This window comes from Chiloscyllium punctatum, chromosome 17 (assembly GCF_047496795.1).
Source record: "Chiloscyllium punctatum isolate Juve2018m chromosome 17, sChiPun1.3, whole genome shotgun sequence".
NCBI classification, from domain to species: Eukaryota; Metazoa; Chordata; class Chondrichthyes; order Orectolobiformes; family Hemiscylliidae; genus Chiloscyllium; species Chiloscyllium punctatum.
Genome location: NC_092755.1, coordinates 73835427 through 73856881, shown reverse-complemented (window position 1 = coordinate 73856881; position 21455 = coordinate 73835427). Strand labels below are relative to the sequence as shown.

Here is a 21455-nt window from a genome sequence, read left to right as displayed (position 1 = left end):
CTAAAGGCTGTACACTAGTGGTGCTTAGACAGTAGCTAAGAGTTAGCTGTCGCTTAACAGTCTAGTTAGTTGGGAGTGCTTTTGTGATAGGACTTTTCATTCGAGTTGATTAGTAAAATTGTTGTCAAGTTGTCTTGCCCAACTGAGTGCCTCTTGAATGAATGTTTTTTGTCCCTCATTGGTTGATTTCTCCTCATGTTATCATCCAAGCTATTAATTGTGCTTGTTATTTCTGCACCTTTTTTTCATTCAACCAAATGGTACTGAAGAAGGTCTCCCAATCCATTGTATTGTTGAGTATTTGAAAAAGTTATTCATTCTGTCTTTTTTTTTTTCTCCATAACCTGAAAACCTTCCCTTTTAAGTACATTTGCAATTCCTTTTGAAAGTTAACATTGAATTTGTTTCCACCATGATTTCAGACTATGCAGATTCATTTGCTGCCTTTATTTATTTAAAGTATTTTCCTCTGGTCCTAGCTTTTGTCAGTTATGAATCTGTGTACTCTTCCTAACCTTCTTGTAATAATTAGCCTGTCTATTTGTACCAAACTTCATAATTTTGAACACCTCCACTAATCTTTGTTAACCTATTTTGCTGTAAGAAAAAGAGCCCAGGTCTCTAACATAACTGAAATCCCACATGCCTACTATTGAAACTGTCTCAAAGTCCTTTTGGGATATCCACAATACACATTGTTCAGAGGATGATATCTTGTTTGCAGATTGTGGGCTGAAAAAAACAATACAATCCCTGGAATGATTGGAATGTTTTGCACCAAAACTATCCGAAGTAATAAATTTAACACTGCTTTCTGTTTGTGTTTTAAACAATGCTGGGCAGACTCATTTAGCTGCCAACGAGTTTTCTCATCAAGAAACTACTAGTAGTTTCTAGATATGACACCAGTTTTGAGGAACTACTTGAAATGTAATTGGGCTCCCAAGAACAGGATTTACAACCATTTTGGAGTATTGTGGTCAATCGGCCTTCTGGCTATTTTGTAGTTCTTAAATGTCTATACTCAAAAGCTGGAATCATTTGCACATCACCTTAGGTAAGTAGTCACTTTGTATAATTTCTAGTGCACATTCATAACTAAGATCAGAGTATTTACAAGTTTTGAATTCAATTTTATACTGATTTCAGTTGGGGAAAATAGTTGATGCATTGTGTGTCTCTGGCAGCAAGCCAAAGCATGGTGATTTCTTTTTAGGAAAGAACTCGTTATGTTCAATGCAGTGGCATGTGAGTTCTGTCCATAATGTTTTTTTTAAATCAGACCTGAATTACACTGCTCACCATGCCTCACTTCCAAAGTCTCATGCAGTGACAAAGGTGCTCTTTTAGGAATTGTACAGAGTTCAAACTTCAGGTGGTTACTTAGAAGTACTCAAAAGTACTCTCATGTCTCCTATTTTCAACACTTGAGTCAGACTGGGTGACAACTTGAGTCATACCACTGCTGTCAAATGTGCATCAGAAACTACTTCATACTCCTAAATAGAGGTCAATACAATACCAAGTTTTGATGTTTGACCAAGCTACCAAAAAGCCAGGAAGGGGAAAGAGAAAAACTATTTCACAGATCAATATCAAGATGAACTTAAAGTAATGTACTGTGAATGTTGAAATTCTGAAATTGAGATTCCAATTGTCTTGTCATATTTATTCCCTCCTGGTGAACTCTGCCTCCTATATTTTTTCTAATGAAGCTCAACATAAGTATTAGCCTCAGAAATTTCAAATCACAACATCAGACAGTGGCTACTGATTACTTTTTGCTCTGCCTATTTATACCTCTTCAAGATGACCTTTTTTTTTATTTCTCTCCTATGCTCCTTTACAATATCCTTTTGGCTTGTATCAATATTGAGATCCTTCTGCTTGCTTCCACCATCTTACCCCCTCCATTTCTGTGCCTGTGTACTTGCTTAAAACTTCTACTTCTAACAAATGGCCAGTTTGAAACCAGACCTCTTTTTCTTCTTTGTATGGATTCTGCTTGACCAGTGGAGTACTTTCAACAATTGGTTTTTAATTCCAAATTAATTTGTCTGCATATGCCTGTCACAACTTGACTGGTATCTTCCACACCCTCTTCCTTTGTAGCAGAAACAGTATTTTGGTACAAAGATTAACTTTATTACCCTCCAATATTGTGTGGTTGAGAGCCACAAAAATCTTCAGAAAATTAGCCAGTACTAATATGGATAAAGTGCATTTGAGAATTTAAGACTCCATTACAAAGCAACCAAAAATATCAAACATCAATTATCTGACCCAGCCTGAAATGTGGATTATAGTGCAGCATGCTACTGAATATTTGAAAAACATATTAAAGTATTGTTCCAAATTCAGGCCTGTTTTTAATGAAGGAAAATAACCACATTATAAAGTTGGAGTTGAACGTAACTAAGTTGCCTTTCATCTGTACCTTTTTATTCTTCTATTAGTTTTTGGTCTTGTAATCTATAAGAGCAAAAACATACCTCCTTTAAAAATTTGATTTATAAAACAAGTATAGAAATGTAACCGGAACAGAGTTTTCAGTCAGTTTTAGATTTCAAAGCATAGTTCACTTAAAACAGATGCCATATACTTCCTGCCTACATGACATTGTTTCCTGTAAAGCTTTTCTTAATTAAAATTGACATTGCAGATATTTAAATTCATATAAACACTTGGTTTAGCACCTGATTCAGATCAGTAGTGTTTGGCACTAAAATTTATATATTTTGCAACTTGTAGAAGTTTTTATTGAATAGCACACTCTGGATTTATGGCCTGGGTATACAGTACAGAAATGAAGCCAAAAATGTATCCACCTATAAGGTTGAACCAGAGTTCTCTGATAGGCAGTGTTATAACACCCACTAACTTTGTGTTATTTATTCCCAAAATATTTTATATCTCAGCCTTTTTTACATTTGCTACTTATTCATGTTACATAAATCTTACAGGACCTGCAACACCAACAGGCCACTTGACTCAATAACTCAATGTTTGTATATTTATGTACCCATCCTTCCTGTCACTCCATCAACAAATTCCTCTTTTCTCCCTTATGTTTCTCAGTGACAATGGCTTGTCTGTCACTGTTTGATTTTACTGCAAAATGTCAGTCTAACTATTCCTATTTCACAAAATATGTCACTGTTAGGTTTTTTGAAATATACAACAACTTTTCCATTTCTGGTGGCTGCTTGTAACTGAATAACTCAAATTCTTCAATATTCTGAAGGGATTGATAATTTCTAGCATCGCCAAATAAAATGTTTAACCCAATAAACCATCCCATCATTAGATAATTATTCCAAAAATATTTCAACATAAGAAGGAATAAAGGTTTCTGACAAATAAAAAGTAGTGACAGGATACCAGCCTTCGTGGAGTTATTTCAGTGGCAACAAGAGGAAAAACGTGACCTTTTTGAAGAGATTTGCTCACAACTGTTGTTTTTGAGTCCTGGCATCATGATGTTATTTTTGATTCGGTTAAAATGGCTGGCAGAGGCATGTGACTTTTGGTTTAACCTTAAGTGAGATGCTGAGAGACTATCTGGTTTGTCACATCATTAATCCCACAATGCAAAAACGGCTATGAGCTGAAACCCATCTAGACTTCAAACAGGCATGATATTTAGAAACTGCAGCAAGTGGAGCTGATGAGCTACATGCTATTTTAACAGAAGTGAACACCCTCGCCAGGCGGACTGAGCTTGGGGAACACCACTTGAGTGAAGGCATAGCCTCACTCAGAACATATCCTGAACAGAAGGACTTTAGGTCAGCCCACAGCAAAACCTCAAACCAAAGCCAAACCTCTGCCAAATGGATAAAATTTTCTTGAGAATGGGCTGGCAGTCCATTGTAGTTGCTACCAGTATACAGACTTGAAACAGCAAAAATGTGTCCCTGAACTGAGGAAGAGAGTTTGCACATTCTCCCCATGTCTGCATGGATTTCCTCTGGGTACTCTGGTTTCCTCCCACGATCCAAAGATGCGCAGATTAGATGAATTCGCCATTCTATATTGCCCATAATGTTCAGGGATGTGTAGGTTAGGTGCATTAGTTAGGGGTGAACATAGGATAATAGAGTAGGGGATTGGGTCTGAGTGGATTACTCTTTTGGAGGGTCAGAATCAATTCTAACTCTAAAATTGTTTTCAATTTGTATAGGATCTTTTAAAGGGTGTGAAATCTATCTTCATGATCTGAATTTGAAGATTTAATATAAATGCAAAACCCACAACTATAACAAATTGGAATATTATATCTAATATAAGGTTTGACAACTGTGTTTTAATTAATGGTTAAAGTGTAAAGTGGTTGCTTTTAAACTTCTAAACAGCAATGGAAGCAGACCCTTCGGTCCATGCTGACCAGATATCCCAAATAAATCTAGTCCCATTTGCCAGCTCTTGGCCCATATCTGTCCAAACCCTTCCTATTCAAATACCCATCCAGATGCTTTTTAAATGTTATAATTGTACCAGCCTCCACCACTTCCTCTGGCAGCTCATTCCACACACACAAACTCCGTGAAAACGTTGCCCCATTGGTGTTTTTTATATCTTCCCCTCTAGTTCTGGACTCCTCTGTCCTGTAGAAAAAGATCTTAGTTATTCTATCCATGCTCCTCATGATTTTATGAACTTCTATAAGGTCACCCTCAAACTCCTACATTTGAGGGAAAGAAGCCCCAGTCCATTCAGCATCTCTCTTTAGCTCAAACCCTCTCGCCCCAGTAACATCACTGTAATTCTTTTCTGCACCATTTCCAGTTTAACAACATCTTTCCCATAGCAGGGAGACCAGAATTGAACACCATATTCCAAAAGTGGCCAAACCAATGGCCTGTATAGCTGCAACATAACCTCCCAACTCTTATACTTAATGCACCGACCAATAAAGGCAAGCATACCAAGTGCCATCTTCGCTATCCTGTCTACCTGCAACTCCACTTTCTCAGAACTATGAACCTGAACTTCAAGGTCTCCCAGGACTTTACCAATAAGTCTATTAAACCCTGCCCTGATTTGCCTTTCCAAAGTTAATAGGAAACTAAACTTCAGGAACGTTGAGCTTTCAGCAAGCACCTTACACAATTAACCACTTAATACAGAATTTTTGCTGCTGTAGTCATTAAATTGGCTAGTTCAAATTTTCCATTATTGTGATTTTGAGAGCCTGGAAGTGTTGAGACCATAGAAAATGAAACTTACCAATGACTCTTAGACGATCTCAGATCTTCCCAGCTTTCATTTTCCTTTCAGTTAATGCAGTCATTCTGGATTTTCAGAAGTTGATGTTAGATTTATTATAGTGTGGTGAGTTATTCAATAAACTGGTAGTTTTTTTAAAATTAAAACATTCATCCCACCAAGTAACCCATTTGAGAATGGTTTACTCTCTCAAGCGTCCATTGTTTACAAATGAGTTTAGATCCGTTAGCATCATTATGCTACTTTACTATGGTAACTTAATGGATAAAAAACATTTTTGTTTTCTGTTGATTAACTTTCAGATAGAATCACTGGATAGCAAGCAAAGCAGGAGGTTATTATTTTCCCCTCCTATGTTTCATTTCTATAAAATTTAGCAATTAAAACAAACCACAGCTTCTCCTGTTGCAAGTTTTAGTTTCTGATCAACTACAATGCTGAAAAACAGTTACCTGCTTTTAAAAAAATGGAAAAACAATACACTGGCTTGAACAAAAGCTGGAAATCTTAAAGCAAAAAGACTGGAGCCACCAAATCTTTAGGTGAGTCAGATGTTGGGAATGAACAATTTCTTCAAAACTGAAACATATTATTATGGATTAACAAACTTTAACTAGAAAGTCAACAAAAACAAGCTGGTAAAAAAGATTACTTTTCAGACCTATGGGACCTTTGTGTGCAATATATATATAAATGATCTGGAGGAAAACATAGGTAGTCTGAGTAAGTTTGTGGATGACACCAAACTTGGCAGGGTTGCAGATAGCGAGGAGGAGTGTCAAAGAATACATCAGAATGCAGGTAGCTTATAGATTTGGGCAGAGAACTAGCAAAGGGAGTTTAATCCAGACAAATATAAGATGATGCATTTTTTGGAAAATCAAATTCAAGTGCGAAATATACAATAAATGGCAGAACCCTTGGATCCCTCTGTATGTCAATGCTCCTATGTGGAAATGTCCACAATATCTGAAAGTGGCAACTTAAATGGATAAGATGGTCAAGGCAGCAGACTGAATGCTTGCCTTCATCAGTCAGGGCATCAAATATAAAAGTTGGCAAGTTATGTTACAGCTTTTTAGGCCACATTTGGAATATTGCACGTGTTTTTGGTTGCTATACTACCCGAAGGACGTGGATACTTCGGAGAAAGTGTAGAGAAGGTTTACCAGGATATTTTCTGGTCTGATTTTATTCACAAGGAGAGGTTGGATAAATTCTTTGCACTGGAAAGGTGGAGGCCAAGAGGGCAACCTGATAGAGGTTTACAAATTTAAGATATAGGTAGGGTGGATCGTCAGAAGCTTATTCCCAAGGTGAAAAGGTCAACTGCAAGAGAGCACAGATTCAAGGTGAGATGGGGAAAGTTTACTCACACACAGGATGGAAACACTGCCAGTGGAGGTGGTGCAAGCAGGAACATTTATCAAGACACAAGATAAGTGTTGCAAACATACGAATGGGAGGTAAACAGAGGGATACAAACCACATATGGGCAATAAACAGCGGTCTAAATAAGGACTAGGAAACTGTGCAAGCTTGGTGTGCTAATGGCCTCCTCCTATGCTGTATTGTACTGTATAAGTTGCTTAAATTAGCAGCGCTGTTGGCATAAGGCAATAAGAAGCATGACGCACAAAGTTTAAGTAGTTCAAGGAAGAATGGAAATGTGAAAAGTCTTAAAGATGGGAATAAGACAAGTAGAAAAAGAAAAAGCAGATTAGGATCAAGTTGCCATTTGAGGATGTGGGCAACAGTATCAGATGTTCATCCAGTGGAGAATATTGAAAGCATCTCTATTTACCTAGTAATAGATGAATGTATATCCATCAGATTATTCAATTTAAACACAGCAGATTATTCTTTGCTACAGAATGTATGTTTTATAGAAAGGTTTTCTTTGGATTTGTTGCAGAAAGTCTTGGCAAACTTGCATATGCATAGTGTACAAGTAAGTGTAGTTGAGTATTGTACCAAAGGCAAATTTAGAGTTCGTGTATGTGAGATTGATTATATATGCCATTCTGAAAAGGACAGTCATTTACGTCGTTTGAATTTTGCTATCTTGGACTTGTGGAAGAGAGGAATCAACGGTTACGTATCTTCATTTTTATCCAGAAATCTTGATCTGGCTCTCTCCAAAACATAAGTTGGATTGCGTAGCTTAATCTGGGAGAGAAACAAAAACAAAATGCCTAAATCTCTGTTGCAGCAGTTACCACATTTGTAACAATAAGCAGTAGTTATTAAAATTATACATTCATCCTTGCTTGGATAAAAAGATGATCAGAGTTGAAACTCACGTAGAATGTATTTTAAATGATAATCTGATTCAAATTTTAAATTATTATTGTAGCTAATGAAAAGTTGAAAGATTGATGAAAAAGCTGTAGCTTTTTAACAGACCTGTTGAACTGAACAATATTCAAATACAATTAAATAATAAAGGAAAACAAAGAATCATTTACACCAGAATTAGGACCAGAAATAGGTAATATAACTATTGTCTGGTGGAGCCCAGATAAAACTACCAATCTCTATGTCAAAAGTATGTTATAAACTAATGTTTTTGCACATAGATGGAAACATTACTAGCTTCAAGTTTCTGACAATCATTAACATGGAATTATAATCCCGGATTTCCATAACTATGCATGGAAAAAATTCTGGAACATAATTGCACAATTAATCACGTTACTTGGGAAACCTTGTTTAACTAAACAGTCATGTTCAATCTTGTTATGACCTACGAAAACGATGGTGGCTTGTTAAACAAATTACCTACCACAGATCATTATGGTTTCAAATCAGTCCAGACATTAAACTTCACCACTGAGATTTTGAAGACCTTTAGCCCATTGTGCCAGTGCCGACTGTTTGTTAGAGCTTTCTAATAAATATACTAATACATAATCTCTCCACGCTAGCTTACCTGACCAACATCAAAGCAGACTTGTTTCTGCAGGAGTGCAAGATACTGTACCTCAGCAGCTCAGGAAATGGTCCTATGGCCCACAGGCCATCAGTTTGGTTGGGGGGTAATGATTGTTGTTCCTCTGGCCTGAATATTCTGCTGCAAGGAAATAACTTCATCTCCAAAGTTAAGGAGGTGGTGGGTAGGTGTGTCCTTGTAGCAGAAATAATGTACAGAAATGCTCCCCAAGACTGGTTTGTATGTACGCCCCAGTGATAAGAGTGCATGCCTGATGGTCTTTCAGCAGTTCCCACTGCTGCAGATTACATCCAGGCCAGTCATTCTGACTGGTGATTTCAACTTTATTGTCAATATGGCTGGATGATCTGGAGGGGCTCACAATAAAATGGATGCCATGTCCAGATTCATGATGGAAACAGATTTAGGTCTGAATTACATTAGGTTTAGGGCAGAAATATGAGGTTTTGTCTGTGGTTTCTCATTAAAGGTTTTTTCTCCCTCAAATAAGTTTAACATTGCATTCTTTTAGGTGGGAGCCAACATTAAAAAATGGAGTGCTTTAGATCTGAGGAAACCATTTAGGTGTTGTCACATTCAGACCAGGTTTAAGGTTTTGTACCAGAACATCAGGAGTATTTTGTTAATTAGGAGGATTATTTTAATAAACAAGTTTGAGTTGAGCCACGCCTGTGTCCATGTGATGTTGTTCTTTATAAAATCCTAAAGTCCAAGAACTAATGTAAGCGGATGGGAAACAGGAAGGGAACCATTTATATCTCTGGCAATCAAACAACTGTTGGAGACCCAGGCACCTTGTGAGTCCCATGCAGAAGACATTCCTTTGTATTTGGCATTAATTGAAATGATCAACCCCCATGGAAACATCAAGTAGAGATGCTAAAAGCCCTTGCCAAACTGGAATGAAAGAGAGGATTTAGCCCTTATCTGTCAAATCTGTTGGATCTGGCATATGAGTGCTTGCCTGTCTGCACGGAAAGTGTTGGAGCTGCCCTAAGACTTAAGCGGCTGCTAGCTATGTGTCTGCACCCACACTCCAACACTTTAGCTGTAAGTCCTCGACATTAATGTCTCGAAGTAAATGAGGCATCTAAACCTCATTCCTGGTATGCCTTCTTCTGATGGTAACAAGGTGTAGTTAGCAGGCACCAAAAGGGAGGAACAACAATAGATGGCCACACTGGGAGTTTAATTTCAGGGCACTCGAGGTGCCTGCAATCACATCTCCCCTCCGCCATTACTGCAGTTGACCAGGTTGAGGAGAGTAATCCCGCATTTGTGTGTAAGACTGACTTTGGACCCTCTAGGTCCCACATCCTCAAATTTTCACAGTAACCATGGAGCACCAATCTATAGGTGAACCGCAGGTAAGGGTCATAACCTAACCCAGGTAAGTATGGCAGATTTCATTCCTGAAGTGGTCTCTCTCACACTCACACTCACATACATATTATAATATATATGGACCAGGCCCAACTCATCAAAACATTTTTAAGCAGGTAGCTCAGACTGTAACTTTGCTATTTTAGGTAAGTGTATAGTGGATATTCCCAGAGTGAATTAGCTAGTCCAACTGCTAAGTTTTAAACAAACAATTTATTACAAAATTACAGAATGAAACACTGAACAGAAAATATAACACTGGATAACTTATCCTATCCAAAAACCTGACAGACTATCCCGACTTAGTGATGCTGTTCCTAAAATACTCTCAACAGTCCCAATGAACAGATCCCTTAGCACAGAGTAAAAATGAAACAAACCAGAGCTTACAAGCTTGAAGGTAGAAAATGAGGACTGCAGATGTTGGAGATCAGAGTCGAGAGTGTGGTGCTGGAGAAGCACAGCAGGTCAGGCAGCATCCGAGAAGCAGGAGAATCGAAGTTTCAGGCAGAAGCCTTTCATCAAGGCTTACAGGCTTGAAGTTGGAGAGTACCCAGCTGGACTTGGCCCAGCAGCCTTTCTTCACAAACACACACACACGCTGCTGCTGAACTGAATCAAAAACTCTAATCTTAACAAAGGCTAGCTACGCACCTAGCTAGCCACTCCCCTTTGATTACACCTTTTTGTTTTAAAAGACATGAAAGGCCAGAGGCATTATCTACTAGGAGTAAACAAAAAGGGCCATAATTAACCTTTCAAACCCTCTCTGGGGGAAAAAGCTCAAGGGCATAGTAACCTTGTAAAAAGACCGACATTGTGACAATTCTCTCAAATGCTCTCTCACACACATACTCTCTCCCTCATGCATGCATGGACTCCAGTTTATGGGGTGAATTTATATTTGCATATGCATTCTATTTTGCTCAAAAAATACATAACCTATCTTATAAATTCCATTTTACAAATAGAACCAGTCTGATTCAAGATTTTAATCTCACGCCTTTAATGCATTGTCTGAGCTGAGATGGCACCTTTTGTTATAAAACCTTAAGCCATCTTGAGAATGTGATTTAAAAGAAGTTCTGGGATTTACATATTAAAGAACTGAAACTAACGAACCCATTCTAAAAGATGAAAGACTTAAATGTTCAATGTATGATTTCAGCTACATGAGACTGTAATCTTTGCTATGAATGGTGTCCTATGATCCTGTTTCACAATCACCTCATTAAAAAGCAGAGCTTCAAAAGTTAGTGCCTCCAAATAAGGACTATAACCTTATGTTGTGAGATTTGTTTTAACAGTAGCTATTAAGTTAGGTTTTTATTCCAGACTTTTATTTAATTCAAATTTCACCATCTATCATGATGGGATTCAAACACATATCCTAGAACATTAGGCTGGAGATCTGGATTACGAGTCTAGTGACAATTACACTAAGCTATACCTCCCACATAGTAGGACAGTAATGTATTTAAGGAAGAGAAAACAAGTGGCCCATATAGTCTGCTCTTCTAATATCCCGTTTCTTTTCTCTCTACAATAAGTCTAAAATTAAGAAAACTTTTCTTATATTAGATCTATATACTTTTTGAAACCCTGGAATTGAACTAATTGATGCAGAAGTCTGTTCCATTTCTTGATCACTGCTTCAATGAAAACTTTCATTTGTTGTTTTTTAATTATCTGGGAACAATGATGTTGGTGTCAGTGACCTGTCCTTATTGGGTAGGAAACTACTAAGTACTGTTTAAACTTTAGTGACAGCCCTATATTCCTCGAGGATTCATACTAATGTATCAAATTATTCAACTGCACAGAACTAAATCTTAAATATAAATTTGTAACTTGAGTGTAAGTGCTGTATAACTGTACAACTATTTAATAATTTAGCAGGGATAGTCAGTCAGTTAATTGCAGTGGTTTCACAACATTGAGTGTGGTTGTATAGTGGTTCTATTACTGGAATGCTTGTAAATTGGGATTCTGTTAATTACACTACTGTTGAATTTTCTAACAGTTAATCTTTGAGTTCAACATTTGTAGGCATTTTCTATATCAGCCTTTTCAGAGACATTAAGTATAACGGAATAACTGCGGATGCTGTAAATCAAAAACACATTGCTGGAAAAGCTTAGCAGGTCTGGAAGCATCTGTGAAGAGAAATCAGAGTTAACATTTCCGGCCAGTGACCCTTCCTTAGAACTGTTCAGAGATATTATTACACATCTAGGGCTTGAACCTGGGCCTCCTGACTCAGATATAGGCACACTACCATCGCACCACAAGAGCCCTCACAGAGACACGAACAGTGATATTGAATATACAAATCTGCTCAGAAATGTTCTTACACACTTCTGGAGCAGGTGGGACTTGAACCTGGGTCTCCTGGTTCAAAGGCTGGATCACTACCATTGTGTCAAAGAGTATGGTGCTGGAAAAGCACAGCCGGTCAGGCAGATTCCGAGGAACAGGAAAATCGATGTTTCGGGCATAGGCCCTTCGTCACTGTGCCATGAGTCCTCAAAGAGGTAGAGACAGTGTAATTATTTAAATGTGGTTCAGATACAGAAATAAAACTCTACAATCTAAATTAACTAAATAAACCTCAATTTGTTGTCAAAGTAGTTGTGAGGCAAACAAATGCAGAAACTTCAGATGAGGGGCAGATGCACAGTTAAACTCAAAATTCAGAGGTTACTGTCTCAGTGGTTCTCTTCACATTTAGAAAAACAAATCTTGTTTTCTGGTTCTCCACTGAAACACTGGTATGAGATTATCATATTTGCAAGGTCAATATAAACAAAGTCTATCACAGATTCCTGTCCATTTCAGTCTGAGTACTTTTTTGATAACATGGTTAAGTGTTAATTACACAGAAAGACATATGCAGTTGTTTTCCCTGTCTACTCAGGTTCCCGATGTGCATTCTCTTTCATTGTGACATTACTAGCTCACAATTCCTGAATATGTCTTGCAAAAAAGTTAAAATCCTCAAAGTACAAGGACATAGCTAACCAGCAGTAGACGTCAAGCTTGGATAATGTTGGAAAAACTCAGGTCTAATGTATCTGTCGGGCAAGAAACCAAGTGAAAGTTTTGGAACTGGAACAAAAACTTGTAAGTTTTAACTTTTTTTTCTCTCTCTCCACAAATGACGGCAGACTGGCACTTTTAACAGCAATTTTGTTTTTGTTTCAGATATCTAATATCCACAGTACTTTGCCTTTATTTAGTGGCAGATGTTATTCAGTGCTTCACTTCTACAAATTATGGTCTGTTACATTTCTGTTGGTTGTTTATGATATAATCTGGCATTAACGCCTGACATGTTTTCTTACATAACAACAGTAACTACAACTCAAAATAATTTAATATAAGAAGTATTTTGACATATCTTGATAACAAGTTTTAAACAAATCCACATATTTCAAATAGAGAGGTAAATTTGAAAGTTCATAAATATAGCCACTGGCATTAGTTTGTCCTACCAGTGGATAAAAATATTTAGCAGTTGTCCATTTTAAAAATATTTTTTTTCAACTTTTACAAGGAAAAGATGCCAAATTGATCTAGATTTTGCTTCACAGTTCCTATGAAAACGTGAAAAGGTAACTTAAGTCTCTAAAAATCTTACGATAGCAATTTTAGAAATGGACAATTTATTACAGAAGTATAATAATAGTCGAGAAGTCCTAATATTCTTAGTTTTGAGACTAATTTAGGTAGCTTGTTCAGAAAACATCAAAGGATTTCAAAATGTTAACTGAACCAAACATTTGGTATTCATCATTATTGGCTTTATATCAGAGTAATGCATTCTTAATTCAACAAATCATTATTCATTATGATGTTGCCTTATTGTCTTCAAACTTTCATTTCATACCATATTCAGTCAAAAGAAGACAATGATTACATTTAATGGCATCATTCAGAAGAATTATTATTCACCACAAATATATTTATGTGTTTGACATAACATTAGCAGATGGAAATATTTAATTTTCTAATGATTCCAAGCACCTCTGAATTTCAGGTATTATATGCCCTAGTTAGACTCTTTCACCAGTTAAAGAGCCCTCATCGAAAATAAGTCCAAAGTAAACAGCATTCTCAATCTACTGACATGCGCATATGCAAAAAAAATGCAAGGAGAAGGTATTACTACCAATGCTGTGAATGTATGTTGAAACAGGATATTTTTTTACTGCCATTAACTTTGGATGTTAGTAGTTTCCTAAAATGATAAATGTTTTGCTTTGCTTCAGAGGATTTGATATCATTTTTAGTACATATGCTCTCCAGAGACATTGTTTCAAGTGCTTACAGTAATCTTTGAAGACTGTGTAAAAACTAGTTCTCTAGTTCTTTCATAACACTGCCAAAATATCATTCAACATGATTTCACCTAAGAGATTATTAATATTTTAAAAATTAACCAATACATTAAAGTATTGCTTAATTTTTCACAATGTGATACAGAACATAGAACATTACAGTGCAGTACAGGCCCTTCAATTATGTTTACATTTCTTCTTGGGCAATGAGCAGTGCAGGCTGGACCAGCATTTATTGTGCATTCATTTTGCTCTTCAGAAGGTGGTTATGCTCTGCCAATATGAACTGCTATAGGTACATCTGCAGTGATTTTTTTTCTGTAGTAGGTTTGATAGAATTGAGTGGCTTGCTACAACATTTCAGAGAGTAATGAAAAGTCAACCACATTGCTGTGGATCTGGCATCATGTAGACCAGACAAGTAAAGATGGCAAATCATTCCTGTTGAATGATACTAGCAAAGCAGATTGATTTTTATGGCAAGTTAGTAGTTTATGGTCATCATTACACTAGCATTTTGTTCCAGACTCAAGAGTCATAGACTTGTACAGCACAGAAACAAACCCTTCAGTCCAACCCGTCCATGCTGACCAGATATCCTAAATTGATCTAGTCATTTTTTGCCCCATATCCCTCCAAACCTTTTCTGTTCATGTACCCATCCAGATGCCTTTCAAATATTATAATTATACCAATCTCCACCACCTGCTCTGGTAGCTCATTCCATACATACATGTACCACCCTTCTGTGTGAAAAAAATTGTCCCTTTAGACCCTTTTACATCTTTCCCCTCTCACTTTAAACTAGGTGATTGGAGGAAGGTTTAGGGGTAGGTTCAGAGGTAGGTTCTTTACACAGAGAGTGGTGAGTGCATGGAATGCACTGCCAGCAGTGGTGGTAGAGTTAGATACATTAGGGACATTTAAGTGACTCTTGGATAGGCACATGGAAGTTGGAACAATGAAGGGTATGTAGGTTAGTCTGATTTTAGAGTAGATAGGGTAAAAGGTTGGTACAACATCGAGGGCCGAAGGGCCTATACTGTGCTGTACTGTTCTATGTTCTCTAGTTTTGGACTTCCCTATCCAGGGGAAAAAAAACCTTAGTTATTCACCTTATCCATACTCCTCGTGATTTTGTAAACTTCGAGAAGATCATCCCTCAAACTCTGATGCTCAAAAGAAAATAGCTCATGCAGCCTCTTCCTTTAACACAAACCCTTCAGCCCCAGCAAAGTCCTTGCAATTCTTTTTTGCACCCTTTAAAGTTTAACAACACCTTTCCTATAGCAGGGAGTCCAGAACTGAACGTAGTATTCCAAAAATGGCCTAACCAATATCCTGTACAGCCACAACATGACATCCCAATTCCAATGCACTAACCAATAAAGGCAAGCATACCAAGTGCCTTCTTCACTGCCCTGTCTACCTGTGACTCCTTCTTCAAGGAACAATGAACTTGAACTCCAAGTCCTCTCTGTTCAGTAGCACTTCCCAGGACCCTATCATTAAGTGTATAAGTCCTGCTCTTTTGTGCCTTAATCAACTAATTGAATTTAAATTCCAATGATGCCATGATGGGATTTGAGTCCACCCCATCCCCCAGATTACTAGATCATTAGTTTTATCATTATACCATCAACCCCATGACCACAAGTGCCTTGGCAATATAATGCCAGAGTATGATTCATTCATATAGTGCAAATATAACCCCTTATTAACAACTGTGCCATAATGCACAAGAACATTAGCGCAAGAATAGTCCATGTAGCTCCTTTAGCTTGTTCGCCAATCAATGAGTTATAGAATCACACAGCGTAGAAACAAGCTCTTCATGTCACCATGTCTGTGCCAACCAACAGATACCAATTCCACCCTGCACTTGGTCCATAGCCTATTATGACCTGACATTTTAATTGCTCATCCAGATACTTCTTACACGTTGCAAGAGTACCTGCCTCAAGAAGTGTGTTTCTAAGACACATCAGCCTGGAGGAAAACATTCTTACGACCTATCCTGTCTATGCCTCTCATAATTTTGTATACCTCAATCAGAGCCCTTTCCCCTCTCCTTTATCCTCCTCTGTTTCAAGGAAAACAATCCCAGTGTATCCATTCTCCGCTGATAATGAGACTTTCTATTCCCTGGCAACATACTGGTGAATCTTGTCTGCATTCTCCTCCAGTGCAATCACATTCTTCTAATAGTGTGGTAACCAGAACTACACAGTATTCCATCTGCAGTCTAACTGATGCTCCATAAAGTTGCAACAAGGCTTTCCTGCTCCTACATTCTCCGCGCCAACTAATGAAGGCAAGTATCCCTGTATGCCTTCTTCACTGGTCTATCCACTGACACCTTCAAGGATCTATGGACTTGTAAATTCTTTATGTAAATCCTTGCCCTGTTAAGAGTTCCCAAAATGCATCACCTCACACTTATCAAATTAAATTCCATATGCCATAGCTCTTTCCAATTTACCAGCTGATCAAATGAACCCGAGCCTATCCTCCTATCAACAATACCGTAATTTTCATGTCATCTAAAAACTTATTAATTATACCACACATTCTCATCCATGTTGTTAATATACATAACAAATAGCAAGGGTCCCAGCACTGATGACAGTGGTACATCACTGATCACAAGCTTTCAATCACGGAAACAACCCTCCATTATCATTTGCCTCCTGTTTGCAAGCCAACTTTAGATCACTGGATACAAGATTTGAGGATGGAGAGCACACTGAGGAGCAAATAAATTTTTATAGTGAATTGGTCTGTGCAACGCTGACAAATTCCAGAGGAAATGGTAGAGGCTGATACAATTACAACATTTAAAAGGCATCTGGATGGGAACAAGAATAGGAAGGGTTTAGAGGAATATGGGCCAAGTGCTGGTAAATGGGACTAGATTAGTTTAGGGTATCTGGTCAGCGTGGACAAGTTGGACTGAAGGATCTGTTTCTGTGCTGTATATCTCTGACTCTAAGTTTTACTGAGATTGAGTGAGGCATTGATTGTCAAAGGCAGGAGAACAAATTACCCACATCACCTTTTAGTTAAAACAAAGAACTGCGGGTGCTGGAAATTTGAAACAAAAACCCAGACAAACTCAGTTCTGAACAAGGGTCAGTGAACCTGAAACGTTAACTCTGCTTTTTCTCCTCAAATGCTGTCAGACCTGCTGAGTTTCTCTAGTAATTTCTGATTTTGTTTCATCTGTTAATTCCGTGATAATATACAATATACATAAATATATTTTCTCAATGTATAGGATCAGCTAACATTTGGATATTTTAATCAGTTCTCGGTTATAGTCCAAAAGGTTTAATTGGAAGCACACTAGCTTTCGGAGCGACGCTCCTTCATCAGGTGATAGTCACCTGACTATCACCTGATGAAGAAGCGTCACTCCAAAGCTAGTGTGCTTCCAATTAAACCTGTTGGACTATAACCTGGTGTTGTGTGATTTTTAACTTTGTACACCCCAGTCCATCACCGGCATCTCCAAATCTTAATCAGTTCTGTAACTGTTTATAGAATTCAAAAGCACAATGATCTGTGATGAAATCACAGTAAAGGCACTGACTGAACAATTAAATATTTAAACTGCAACAAATTCTAATCAGTTGGTGTACACACTTACATACTTAATTCTTAGTGCTGCTGTCAAAATAGTGTTGTGGTTTTGCAGTGCATCCTGTAGGCAGTATAGTGGACAGAGTAAATAGATTAGTAAATTAACTTCGATCGAGTGAGCTGCTTCAGTCTGAACAGTGTCAAGCTTCTTCAGTGTTATTGGAAATATGTCCATCCAGGTAAGTATAGAATATTTAATCACACTCTAACTCGTACCTTGTAGCTAATACAAAGTTTTAACAAGTCAGGAACAGCATCCACTGCAGATTATCCAGTCTCTAACCTGTTTTATTCGTCACAGAACTTATGTGATTGGTGCTGTTGTGTTTCTGGTCAGTGGTGATCCTGGACATTGATGTTGGGAGACCTTGAAATGGTGATGTGTTTGAACAAAAAGACACTGTGGAAAGGTTCTGTCTTTTGGAGATGGTAATTTCCTGGTACTCGTGTGGCACAAATGTTGCATGTGAGAAGAGACTAATTTATTAGCTGAGGAATTGAAAAGTGGTTCTGGACGCTGAACAATCAGGAAACAGCCCAATGTCTGAAGTAGGTAATTAATTAAACAGCTGAAGATGCTAAATTAGAATGGTTTTACTGAACCATAAAGGAGGACTCTTGTAGTGTAATGATAGTTTCCCTAACTCTGGACCACAAGCTAAGTCCCACCTGTTCCAGACATGTGTAATTAGAAAATACCTCTTCTGAACCACAAAGCTCAAAATGTTTTCAGGTTTAATCCCTGGGCTGTGTTAATGTATTTGATTTCATCCAGATGGCAGTGTTATATCTGGACTTGGATTGAGGAAAAGAAAACTGTCAAGGTTGCCGTTCCCAATTCAGAACATAAGTAGCTTTGAACTGTGTGCAGGAATTGAAGGTGTGATCTGACTCCATTAGAATGAGCTTCATTATATACTTGAAAAAATAGGCTGGTGTCATCCAGGGCAGTTTAACCAGACCTTGTTGCTGCCTAAGGAGAAAGCCTAATCGGCGTTTATATATAGGAAAAATATATCTGCAACTTTAATAACTAGATATGCACATGCAAACACATGATATAAGAGCAGATTAAGGCCACTTGAATCCTCAAGTCTACTCTGCCATTTAATAAGATCATGACTGATCTGCTTTTATTCAAAATTCCACATTCTCAACCAACCCTAAAAACATTTAATCCTCGGGCCTAACTAGCATTTAACAACCTCTGCCTTTAAATTATTCAATTACCTCAATTCCACCACATTGGGGGAGGGGATTTCAAAACCCACTAAATTTCTCCACACCTCTGCTTTAATAGGCAATCTTGAATTTTAAAATAATTTTATTTCCTAGTTTTGGACTCCCACACAAAAGAAACATCCTTTCCATATCCTCCTCATCAAGGCAAGATCCTGATCTTGCGCACTTTCTGTTCACCTCTCACCCTTCTGAGCTCCAGTGAAAACAAGCCATAACCTAACCTAACCTCAGAAGACAATCCACTCTTTCAATGTATTAATCTAGTAAACATTCTAACAACAGCGCAGTGGCTCAGTGCTTAGAACTGCAGCCTCACAGCACCAGGGATCCGGGTTCAATTCCAGCCCGGGTGACCGTCTGTGTGGGGTTTGCACATTCTCCCAGTGTCTGCGTGGGTTTCCCCTGGGTCCTCTGTGCTAAATTTCCCATAGTGTTAGGTGCAATGGGTCTGGGTGAGTTACTTTTCAGAGGGTCGGTGTGGACTTGTTGGGCCAAAATGTCTTGTTTCCACAGTGTAAGGGAATCTATCTAAAAAAAAAACTGACTCCAGCACATTTGCATCCTTCTTTAAATAAGAAGCCTAAATTTGAGGATCTAGTCTCACCATAACATCCTTACTTTTCTGTTCATTTCCTCCTGTCATAAAGGCTAGCATTTCATTAGACTTCTTAGTCACCTGCTGTACCTGCATATTAACTTTTTGTGACTTAAATATGAGAACATCTGCACCTCAGATTTTCCCAGTCGTTTTCTATTTGAGTAATAGACTTTTTTTTAATTCTTCCCTTTAAAAAACAACTTCACATTTTCTCACACTAGATTTCCAACCACGAAATGTTTGCCCACTCACTGAACGTATCTAAATCCTCCAAGTTCCTTACATCATCTTCACAACATACTTGATTTTATGTGGTCTACAAATTTAGCTACCAAGACTTTCTTCCCCTCATCTAAGTCATTGACGTGAACTATAAAACAATCTTCTATCCACGGTAATGTTACCTGCTCAACTATGAACATTTCTTTTCTGCAATAGGCTTTGATCTGGTACCTCATTAAATGCCTTCTGGAAATCCAGGTGATATACAAGTGACTTGATAGAAACAAACTATAACCACATGTGAAAGGATATATAATCACATGTTAACACTGTATAGTTCACATTTCCAGGCTTCAACATACTACCATATCTTCTGTAATGTATCATTTAATCAGTTTTTCAGGAAATTCTAAAAACAAGTTGTGCAGTTTATCCTGAACATTTCACTTACTTATAAAAACTTGTACATTTTAAAAATTTCATTTATGAAATATGCATCCAAATTACAAGTTCATTTATCACTTGTACAACTTTAAGGACTCAGAATATACAAGAACTTAAATACCCTGTATATATTTTAAGACTATTGCCTATTTCCCATTTTTGTATAAAATAGCTAAATTGTTTCTGTAATCTAAATATGTCATAACGGAAATAATGCAGAGGGATGTAAACCAAATGCATTCAAGAAGACTTGGTTAGTTTCAGGAACCAGAGATTAAATATTTAAATTATGAAATCATTTTTGAGTGTTAATATTCAGAAACAGATTAATTCATAAAGTAAGTAATCACTTATGACATCAGCAACAAAAATAGAATACCTGATTATGTACAGCAAAGCTTTATCATTTGGACATGATTGTTTGGTCATGGTAAACATCTTTAAACCAATAATATGAAAATGATTTGAGATTTTGGAATAGAAATTCCTTGCAATTACAATATATCTGCATTTAATGGTTCTATATAAAAATCAGCACAATCCATTTGATCACTCATGAAGCAGATGCAACTTTGCTAGCTTCAAGCATGTTTTGCAGGATTAAAGATGGATATGTGTCCAAGGATTTACTCTAGGGTGAGGCAGCTGGTGCCTGGAAACCAGCAGGTTGCTCAAAACTCCACTTCAACGGTGCTTGCAAGCCATAAGATCATAAGAAATAGGAACAGGAGTAGGCCATAAGACCTCCTGAGCCTGCTCCACCATCAATAGGATCTAGGCTGATCAAAACTCCTCACGCCCCTTTTCCCAATAACCCCCGATTTCCCCTACTGATCAAGAATCTATCTCAGCCTTAAATATACACAAGGACCCTGCCCCCACAGCTGTCTGTCACAAGGGGTTCCAAAGACTCATAAGCTTCCAAGCAGAAATTCTTCTTCACCTCAGTCTAAAATTATCGTCCCTTAATTCTTTGACTATGCCCTCTTGTCTTGGACTCTCTCATGTGGGAAAACATCCTTTCAGCATTTACTCCCTCATAGGCCTCTTAAGAATCCTATATGTTTTAATGAGATCACCTCTCATTCTTCTAAATTCCAATGAGTAGAGTGCCAACTTGCTTAGCCTCTGCTCAGAAGACAACACATGACATGAATATTAATTTCCATGCCTGGAAAACACTAGCTGATAAGAGAAATGGCAACATCACCTGTGGGTTGGTGTGTATGTTGATCATTGGCTTAGTAACACCAAAAATAATCCCCAATAACACCAGACAACCTTGTGTCAGAATCTGTTTCAAATGGGTTGCTCTTTCAGCCATCAACAAAAGCATGTCATATGAAGCTACCCTAGTTTGCTAGTACCCAATCCCCCAATGATTTGTTTTGCCAAATGTCCA

The 21455-nt window shown here is 37.7% G+C and overlaps 1 protein-coding gene across 1 annotated transcript in view; it reads right to left on the bottom strand.

Moving 5' to 3' along the window:
- Positions 1-5260: 5260 nt before the first annotated feature.
- Positions 5261-21455, bottom strand: part of morn3 (MORN repeat containing 3) — a 65655-nt gene continuing 49460 nt past the window's right edge. The window contains exon 5 of the mRNA XM_072587459.1: positions 5261-7398. Coding sequence (XP_072443560.1) covers positions 7324-7398 — 75 coding nt within the window. The 3' untranslated portion in view covers positions 5261-7323. The remainder of the gene's footprint in view (positions 7399-21455) is intronic.